At 48.0% G+C, this 10,000-nt stretch overlaps 1 protein-coding gene across 4 annotated transcripts in view; it reads right to left on the minus strand.

The window, feature by feature from the left end:
- The window catches only part of herc2 (HECT and RLD domain containing E3 ubiquitin protein ligase 2), a 62,124-nt gene that overhangs the window by 33,338 nt on the left and 18,786 nt on the right, over positions 1-10,000 (minus strand). For 3 of the 4 annotated variants that reach the window (XM_060867379.1, XM_060867378.1, XM_060867377.1), the window contains exons 16-40: positions 9,627-9,820; positions 9,063-9,263; positions 8,753-8,981; positions 8,527-8,651; positions 8,074-8,252; positions 7,801-7,985; positions 7,476-7,640; positions 7,178-7,363; positions 6,920-7,090; positions 6,620-6,723; positions 6,390-6,540; positions 6,076-6,290; positions 5,156-5,288; positions 4,906-5,033; positions 4,337-4,532; positions 4,110-4,240; positions 3,826-3,999; positions 2,823-2,959; positions 2,297-2,448; positions 2,022-2,213; positions 1,373-1,560; positions 1,082-1,274; positions 549-731; positions 264-448; positions 1-95 (exon numbers count right to left, since the gene is read on the minus strand). The exon at positions 1-95 is cut by the window's left edge and continues 53 nt beyond it. In XM_060867379.1, the coding sequence (XP_060723362.1) occupies positions 1-95; positions 264-448; positions 549-731; positions 1,082-1,274; positions 1,373-1,560; positions 2,022-2,213; positions 2,297-2,448; positions 2,823-2,959; positions 3,826-3,999; positions 4,110-4,240; positions 4,337-4,532; positions 4,906-5,033; positions 5,156-5,288; positions 6,076-6,290; positions 6,390-6,540; positions 6,620-6,723; positions 6,920-7,090; positions 7,178-7,363; positions 7,476-7,640; positions 7,801-7,985; positions 8,074-8,252; positions 8,527-8,651; positions 8,753-8,981; positions 9,063-9,263; positions 9,627-9,820 (4,192 nt within the window). The remainder of the gene's footprint in view (positions 96-263; positions 449-548; positions 732-1,081; positions 1,275-1,372; positions 1,561-2,021; positions 2,214-2,296; positions 2,449-2,822; positions 2,960-3,825; positions 4,000-4,109; positions 4,241-4,336; positions 4,533-4,905; positions 5,034-5,155; positions 5,289-6,075; positions 6,291-6,389; positions 6,541-6,619; positions 6,724-6,919; positions 7,091-7,177; positions 7,364-7,475; positions 7,641-7,800; positions 7,986-8,073; positions 8,253-8,526; positions 8,652-8,752; positions 8,982-9,062; positions 9,264-9,626; positions 9,821-10,000) is intronic. The other variant, XM_060867380.1, reaches the window with a different exon arrangement.

Here is a 10,000-nt window from a genome sequence, read left to right on the forward strand (position 1 = left end):
CCAAACAGCTTTTCCACCAGGAACTTCATATCCTGAGAGCGCTCTGTTTTATCCCAGGAGGGCAGCACCGCCTGCAGCAGGCGCAGAGCCAGGATCTAAAACAAAAAAAAAAAAAAGGCAGGACAAGGATCGTTCAGTCAGACCACAGACCAGGGATTGGACATCTGAGACATCATAACATCACCATAGCAACCCTAGTCCTTGCCCGAAGCGATTTTATGGGTCGTCGTAACACCGTATAACATCAAGGTTGGTGTATAAACCTGTCTCTGTAGTGTGACGGCGGTAAACGACTGATGTCCCTCGACTATACGTATAAGCAGGTTGATCCAGGCTGAGGAGCTCAGCGTGCTGCACATCTGTGGCATCAGCGCTATGCTGCGGATAAATCCCAGAGTGCACCAGTTCCTGTGTTGCTCACGGGACACCAGCCTGTGTGACGAGCACCCTGACACACACACACACACACACACACACACACATCATGAACAAAAAACACGCCACCGTGTGGATTACCGATTTAGAAGTTCAGTGAGAAGTTAAAGTACCGCTCTGGTCGTTGGTTCCGCTCTCCACCACCATGCGCAGGAGACCACAAAGAGTCCTGACGGCTTCGACCTGCATCACCTCGGCGTGGACCCCGGACGACAGCGCCAGAGTTTTCAGAACGTTCACCGTGCTGCTCAGCATCATGGCTGTAGGATGCGTGCTCTTCTCCATCACCTCACCTTCTGAGAAACAGTTCATGGACATGGAGTCATGCACGAGAACGATGATATTTGTGACAGGATCTGACGTTACATCCTCTGGTATCAGATCCACTGGGCTGGAATCAGCACACTTTCCACACTGTATCAGTTATTTTTTTTTCTGACTAATTTGGCAGAAGAAATTTCCCCGATGTTTGCTATACGTGTGTCTAACGTTAGCCGAGCAGGGCACGATGATCTAGTTTAATTCATATTCTAAACATATTCTGTTTACTATGACAGAAAGTGAGGAGAGATATGACTGAAGGGGCGGAGCATCCATAGAGGCTTAGGGTGTGTACTGAGACCAGAAGGGTAAAGGAAGTGCTCACCGATGTCGTCCTCCGTGTCCGAGTCCTCTGTGGGAGGCTGTGTGGCAGGAGGAGGTTCGGCCAGCTTTAGATCGTATTTGCCCTCTTTGCCCATCCTGTAGGAGTTTGTGCTGCCGGTGTCCCACTGCACTCGGATCCAGCCGTCTTCGCCGAGTTCGCCGATCACGCGGCCCAGACCTGGGGGAGGGCCGTCCTACAGCACGACCCGACACACACCCAGGTGATGTGGTACTCCAAAAAAAATACCTGCTTAAAATATAGATTCAGCTCATCATCACCACCACCACGTACCTGATCGCCCCACTTCCAGTCCTGTCCTCTCATCACTCGGGTGCTGATCTTCATCATGGTGGCCAGCTCTGGGCCGGAGGCGGGGAGAGGGGCAGGGGCGGTCTCCTTCCTCGACTCCTCCAGCACCGTAGCTGATCCTCCGTGAGAGCTGGAAGCCAGATCCTCCTCGTTACTGTCTGAACTCGGACCTGTGCAGGAGGACAAAAGTTTCAGGAAATATAAGGAACAAAGTTGCGTCGTCACCACAATGCAGGAAGTGTCGCAATGAGCCACACACACAACCCTGAGGAACGCCGGATTCCAATCGGTCATAAGGCACCGATTTATTATCCATAACATCGACTCTGGAGATCGCAGCAGCTCCTAACCACAGGTTTACATTAACATGCTAATGTTAGGGTTTCTATGGTAACAGCTCAATCCTAAAGACTATTAAATTTAGCAACGAGTTAAAAAGTCATGCTAAAAAAAAAAGGTACCTGGAACCTTATCTCGGTTCTAAGGGTTCTACTAAAGGATTACGCCAAACATCTCTACAAAAGAGACGTTAATAAACGTTTTATTTGGAAAATCAACCCCACGAGTTCCTAAAAACATCCCTGCATCGGTTTAGAAGTAAAGAGTCCGGAGAAATGAAAGTGAACCTGACCGATGAGACGGAGCACACACTGAGTGAGAGCCAGGGTTCCTGAGTTGAGCAGCAGGCTCAGGCTGTTGGCTCCGTGTTTCAGAGTCAGCATGTGCAGCATGGCCAGGAGGAACCGTGCCTGAGGAATGGTGCCCAGGCTGGGACCTGCTGGGTTCTCGTTGGTGATGTTCTGCAGAGGAACAGGCTGCACTCCTGCACGTGACACACAGATTGTGTCATCAGATGAAGGTTTAGGTTTGTAACTGTAAAATGACCCATAAAGAGTGATGCTGTACCCAGTTCTTTAAATCTGACGCTGGCCTCCAGCAGGATGTTACGGATGTTCTGGATGGCCCACGTGTACAGCTTGCCGAAGGTGACCTCCAGAAGCATGCGGTTGAAGGGAGGAATGAGATCCACGTCCTTCAGACAGTCGCTCAGAGGCTCTCTAGAACAGAAAGAGAAATCCATCCAAAGTAAACAACGATTTCCACGAAGCCCTCCGATTCAACAGGAGGAACGTTTATGTAAAGGATAAAACACACAGAGGTGCTGTTATAGGTAAAGAAATCAGAACAGTACAATAGCTACAGCAATGTGACAATTACTACAGGTCTTATTCCTAAACACTCACTACGTTGTATGATTTATCTATTCATGGTTAGGAGTAAAAATGTTAGTCCCTGTTGTCACTTACGTTACAGCAGATATAAAGAGTCAAAAAATAAATGTCCCTCTAGGGGGTAAGACCACATCAGCTAACGAACAGCGTTAGCAATATTTACCTTGCTAAAAATCAGACACAAAGACCTGAATATTTACCCAACGTCATGACCCTCAGGGACGACCCTCTGCCACCCGCTGAGCATGGCGTACTGTACGGAGGGCAGCAGGAAGGTTTTGGCCGCTAGCTTCAGCATGGTGTCGATCCCCTCCAGCCTCACCTCTGCCCTCTCCAGCTGTGTACACAAGATTCATCACGTAGGTCACGTTTCTGTCTCACTTACACACGTTTGTTTAAAACGATCTAAACTCTGAAGTAGCTTTTCTACTCATGGCATAATTTAAAACTACCACACAAGCCAGGGGGGCTTTGGGACATTTTCCCAAATTTGCATGTTCATGTTTATTCAACGTCTGTATATCCATCACCTGTCACTATCGGAGGCTCAATTTATGTTGGTAAATAAAAAAAAGAGACTAATAATAAACAACAGCCCAAACCTGTCAGACAATGACAACCATAACAATGATTAGGTTAATCAAGTTGTGCAGATAAATGTTTTCTTTAATAATTTACATATCAGATACAATGGATCGTTTTATGACGTCAAATATTTAATAAATAAATGAATATTTACTGATCAAAACTTGTTTTACTTCACAGTTCACATTACTTTAGTATAAAATCAGAGTCAGGAGCTTGTTATTCTGCTTATTCCAGAGATGTGCAAACAATTATAATTTTTAATTTATTAACAAATGACACGTCACTCATTTTAATGGCTTATATTTCTATGTTGTGGCCAAAATAAACAATACACTTGCTCCCTCATTAGCAACTCCGCTCTCTCTCTCTCTCTCTCTCTCTCTCAAAAAAATACAAATAAAAACAGTAGTCCGTTATCTGTTCGAGAAATTGTAAAGCATAAACGTCTCCATCCTTGAAGGCTTTAAATCACATCCGTTTGACTTTAATAAACAAGACGCTTTTAAAAATGATTAGTCTTCAATTGTGTGGAGTCAATTAAGTTCCTGTGATCGAGCTGTTACTACGGAAACTGTAACATCGATACGAGTGCATTAATATAAATTCCCTCTGTACCTGCTTGAGGAGGCACTTTCTCATCTTCTCCACGTCGAGCGGCTCCTCTTTAAGAGCGAACTCCACGATGGTGCCCATGAGGCTGGACTGAGAACACGGGCCGTGCACACTGTGCTTCAGCCAGCGGTACTTCTGAACGCTCACCACCGTGTTCAGCAGAGGCTGCCACTTATCCTGAGATGTGAACAAGGGGAACGTGTGAGGTACATTATAGACACAAGAACAGTGTCAATGAACGAACACATCTAGTCACACAGCTGTATCAGAGACCAGCAGAAGATCACCTTGGGCAATTTGACGGTTTGTTTCTTGTCCACAGGTGCTGGACTGGCAGGAAGTGGAGGCTCCTCCTCGTTGGTCCCTTCTCTCTCCTGCTTACACTCCTCTACATCCGCAGACTCGGATTTCTTTGGCACTGAGAGAGAAGAAAGGCGGCAGCAGGTAAATAAATTCAATAAATAAATAAATAAAGCTCCACTTCTGCCACGTGGCTGAGGATGTTAGCGCTCACCTCTCTTCTTCCTGCGCTCTCGGATCAATTTCTGAGTGATCGTCTTCCAGCGAGGCTGCGAACTCAACAGCTTCAGCTTGCACATGACGGACAGGTCGTTACTCACAGAAGGCCTCAGCTCGTTAAAGAGAAAACGCAGCCTCTCGATGACGGGAGCGCACACCTCCTTATACGAGCGGCCCTGCTCCTGATGGGTCTGGGGGGGTAAAAACGCAGGGTGGGAAAAGACCTTTAATGCTTTTTTACAGTTTATTACACTTTACTGTTGATCTGTACTACAGTTGTGTACTGTTCTTCTCTGGTGTTTAATGACCGCCTGCTGCTCTTAATGCTTTATTACTGCTCCTTGTGTATTATTATTCACACCTGTTTATTTCTATGTTTGTTTTTATTTACTGCTCTTTATTACACTTTCCACCTATTTACTCCCATTCGTTACTGTTATTTGTTTAACTGTTGTTTTTGTTTATAACTGATGGCCCTGTAGCAGAAAGAGAAAAAAAAACACAGAATAAGATTCATTAACTCACGCTTTAATTATAAAACAGTAAAATCTTAAATTCTCTTACTTTGATTAAAGAGCATTTGGCCTGGTAGACCATCCGACAGACGTCGATCACGGATTTAGGGAGGGACCTCTGCTTCCCCTGGTCCACAGCCAAGGCACATTGATTGACGAGCGTGAGGGCGACGTGACCTAAGACACAATGCGGACAGGAACGATCGTCGGATTATATAACGAAGTGTGTAGAATGTACGAACGTGGCCGCAGAGCAGCGACATGGGATTTGTGTACGTCTGATGCGGTTGCTAGGTTACCAAGGTCCTGGTGTTTAAGAAGGCAGCAGAGCAGGAGGCGACCCACTTCCTCCACAGGGTGTTCCGGCGGGAAGGTGATGGGAGTGATGAGGTGATACTGCTTACAGCAGCGTTCTATTTGGCATAAAAAGTCCTGAAATACAAACGGGAGACTTTAACAACTGCACAGTTATAACTCAGCCCTAAGAGGTATGTAGTGAACTGTAGCACTTGTTAGTCAGGATTAGTTGGATGTGTGAAGGTAACACCATGTTTGCCCTACCTTTGGGGCAGTCTAGAGGGCACTATAGAAGACGCAATCACGTATTTCTACCGTAGGAGCAGCATGAAGGGAACCGTCATTTTTCACCCAACTTAAAGGCACCATCACTTTTTCATCCACCATAGGGTCCCCCTAGAGGGCACTATATCACTATCAAATTTTCTCTACTGTAAAGGGAACCCTATAGGGCACTTAATAGTTTTGTCTAGCTCGCGCGTTCAATAGAGGGCAATTTACAACATTCACTTTAAAACGGGGACATTTTGTACATTTCTTTAACCAGGTGGCTACAGACAACATGCCTGGAAATATGATGCAGTGAGTGAGTGATTGCGCGTCTCTGCGTCTGTGTGCGCGTCTCCGCATCTGCGTGCGCGTCTCCGTGTCCGCGTCTCTCTGCGCGCGCCTCTCTCTGCGCGTGTCTCTCTCTGCGCGCGCCTCTCTCTGCGCGCGCCTCTCTCTGCGCGCGCCTCTCTCTGCGCGCGCCTCTCTCTGCGCGCGCCTCTCTCTGCGCGCGCCTCTCTCTGCGCGCGCCTCTCTCTGCGCGCGCCTCTCTCTGCGCGCGTCTCTCTCTGCGCGCGCCTCTCTCTGCGCGCGCCTCTCTCTGCGCGTGTCTCTCTCTGCGTGTGTGTCTCTCTCTGCGCGTGTGTGTGTGTACCTTCACAGTGTGGTCCTGTGTAGTGTTGTCAACGATGGCCTGCAGGAAAGGCTGTGCGTGGTCACTCAGCGTGATTCTGCGAGAGTACAGCTTGGCTTTATCGGGTGTTGTGGTCCCTGGAGAGCTGCAGTGGTCTTCATCCTTCTCCTCATTATAGTTATAGTGGATCTGACTGGTCTGAAGACCTCCGCAGAAGATCGACGACTGCAGCCATTCTGAAACATCAACCCTAGTCAGTCCTGTTTATTCAGAACCGTGACCACATCCAGCACAGGGACTGAAGATGTCTGTAAATGTTGACTATAAAAACTCACTGGCACATTCTATCTCCATGCGTGACAGAGGCGTGCTCAGGGCCAGGTAAGAAGCATGAAGCCCCAGCAGTAAGCCGAGGTTCCTCTCGGTGTCTATCAGAGGGGACGACAGGCTGCTCAGGTCCGGCGTCGTCACCGTCTCCTGATTGGGCTGGACGCAGAAATGATGAGTCAAGACGGTTACAAATTCTACACCAGTCTGAATAAATATAAGCAGACATGAACTTTACCTCCATGTACTGGCCGACACAGAAGGCCTGCATGGACTCTCGTGTGTCCTCAAACTGTAGTGCAGCTTCCAAAGCCACCACAGGGTCCTCACCAGCAAACTGAGCTACACACGAGAAGAAAAGATGATCATTCAACAAATGAGATACGAGTGGGGGGGGGGAGTTAATTCAGTTAAAAGAATTTAATCATAAACTATTTCCTACAACCTAATCACAACTTTAGACAGTTTTTATTTGTAAACAATTTAGAAATTAATTTAAATAAATGAATAATCAAATATTCAAACTTTTTTTTTGTACCAAGGATGGTGTTCCCGGTCAGAGACTGTGCCTGAAAGTCTTTGATGTCGTACACTTTCCCTTCGATAATGGTCCAGAACCCACCATCTTTGTTGTGGTTCTCCAGGTCAGCTTTGCGTATAAGCGACACCTCTTCGTTGTTCTTCGTGCTCGGTCCTGCAAAAAATGACCCTGTGAACAAAGACATATTAAAAACGTTTAAACAGAGATCTGTCTCGATTATTCGTAAAGGAGTCACGCTGGAGCGCCTTGGCGTACCCATGAGTCCAGGCCAGGCCAGGTCTTCGTTGTCGTCTCGCTCGCTGCCGGGAGCGAGGTGGTTAAAACGGTCCAGGTGCTCGAGCAGTCCAGCCAGCAGAGGGATGGAACCGGTGTCCTGCATCAGACCTGCATCCAGAGTCAGCAGCAGAATGATGGACACCACCAACTCGGGGAGCAGGACACCTGCAGCAGGAGCGACAGAGCAACACACACACTCACGCACCAGACTCAGGAATAAACCTCCAGGTGAACTGAATCAACTATGGGGTGGTGAGGTTATAAGATCCTCTCTCACCTGTAAGATCTCCCTCGATGACATGAGACACTTCAGCAAAGTGACGGTGACTGTTGAAGGCGATGCTGGTGGCCACAGGCAAAATGTCTCCGATGTGTGTGCACAGCAACGCAATGTACTTCTTCAACAGAGAGCCCACTCCCAAGATCTCAGACTGGGTCAGAGCTGAGAGACAAAGACACAGACAGACAAATGACAGAGTAAGAAACTTTATTGATCCTGAGGGAAACTGCAGGAAGAAAATAAATAAATAAACGACGTGACCGTGTGTGTCTCGGGGTGTGTGTGTGTCTCGGGGTCTGTGTGTGTGTGCTCCAACACTCACTGTAATCTCCGACTCCGTTGGTTCCCTTCACTCCCACGTACAGTTTACAGATCAGAAGTCTCTGGAAGCGCAGCAGCAGGTCGAGCGAAGCCGAGCGCTCTTTACTCACCTGCTCTGCGTCCTGACAGTGTGAAATGCGTCGAGCCACATCTTTCAGTCTGGTGATCGTCTGTGAAGCCATGTTCCTGCACCGAGGAGGAGAGGAGAGACCATGAAAGCCTTACCTGATCTACTCCAGGTGTGAACGGAGCGGGTGTGTAGCTGTGTGTGTACCTGAGCAGCTGCTGCACCAGCTGGACCAGCGGTAAACTCTGCTTGCTGGCTGACTCGTAGATGCCGGTGTTGATGAGGTCTTTATCGAGGGTGGTGCGACAGCGGTGCAGGGTGGAGACGTTGGCCTCCTGCTCATCGATCTCTTTCTCTTTCTGTGCTTCCTTCTTAGCCTCGATGTCCTGAGTACACACACAGAATAAATACTTAATGTCACAGCCCTGTGGATTATAGCAAATAAATGATCATCAGATATTAAATCTGTCCATTACTCCATGTTATCAGTTGTGGGCGTGGCCTGTTGAGCCACAGGCAGAAAGGCAGAAAGAAAGAAAGGCAGAAAGAAAGAAAGGCAGAAAGAAAGAAAGGCAGAAAGAAAGAAAGGCAGAAAGAAAGAAAGGCAGACAGACAAACAGACAGACAGATATATACACACACAGTAACACAAGCACAGACCTGAATCTCAGCTGTGATGGCAGCATTCAGAGCAGACTCCAACCCTCCGTCTGCCATTAAACTGCTGACCAGGAGGTCAATCATAAACCTCCGACCTGGACTTACACTCATCTCGTGGCTGGAGGCTGAAACACACAGACACATTAATGTCCTGAAGTCGTGGATGATACACTATGCATTATTCTGACACAATGTGTGTGATGTGGAACCTTGTCCTGAGACTGACCTGTGTTGGGTAACAGTGAAGACAAGGCTCTGGCTCGTTCCTCAGCAGTGGGTAATAGCACTGACCAGCCACTCTGGAGCACGGCCTGCGCAGCCGCCTGCACCGTGTTCAACACCCCGGCGTTGCTGGCCAGCGTCACCACCGTCTGCTTGAGGCTGTTGAGCAGACTGCTGCCCAGGCCCAGCCCCAGCTCCTCAGGGTCCACCTGATTACTGATAGCAGAGTGGAGCTACACACACACACACACACAGCATTTCATTATCTACGTACAAACACAAATAATAAACTGTTATGTTGACAGTACACACACCTGCAGTCGGAGCAGATTGAGCGTGGACACCACCATACACTCCTTCTCCTGAGACGGAGGCCAGTCCGAGCTGCCGTCCAACCCCTCACTGATCTGACGCAGCAGCAGGTCCAGCTGCTCGAACGTCATGGGACAGACGTCCACCACGAAGGGCACACGCAGCCCCACGGACCACTCCGAGCACGAGGACCACGCAAAACTCTGTGGAACCCCAGACAGGACACAGCTTCATCAGCCTCACTACGACCATCATTCTCATGCAAACACATTCGGACGCTTTCTCAGATTAATAAACATTTAAATGTTCACTGGGACGCTGCTTAATAATCAGCTGTTCATTCTCAACTAGTGAAATCACAGGTCAAAGTTCATCTAGATGAATTGTGTCATCTGTCGTAATGAGACGTGTGATAAGATTTATTAAAGACGTCCCACTGAAACTAACCCAATGCTCAGGATTTTTGTATTTAAACAAGTAAAAAAACAGAGAGCTGCTGGAGTTTAATTATAATATAATAATGTCTAATACAGATACAGCATGATGTGATATAACAGGATCAGTACCTGAGCTGGACCACAGGAAATGCCCACAATGTGTTTGGAGTTGAGACCTGGCAGAGCTTTAGGCTGCTTCTTGTTGGAGAAAAGTGTGTCAAAGTGCTGGAGTTTATCATTACTGCCCCAACTGTGCACCTCGCCATCGTCAGTGAGGGCCAGGCAGTGTGTGGAGCCCACGGCAATATCCACCACCTTTTTACCTGAGGAGCACAACACACACACACACACACACACACACACACACACACACACACACACACAGACAGACAGACAGACACAGACAGAGACAGACAGAGACAGACACACAGACACACAGACACACAGACACACAGACAGACACAGACAGACAGACAGAGACACACAGACAGACAGACAGAGAC

Source organism: Tachysurus vachellii, chromosome 4 (genome assembly GCF_030014155.1).
Source record: "Tachysurus vachellii isolate PV-2020 chromosome 4, HZAU_Pvac_v1, whole genome shotgun sequence".
Lineage (NCBI taxonomy): Eukaryota > Metazoa > Chordata > Actinopteri > Siluriformes > Bagridae > Tachysurus > Tachysurus vachellii.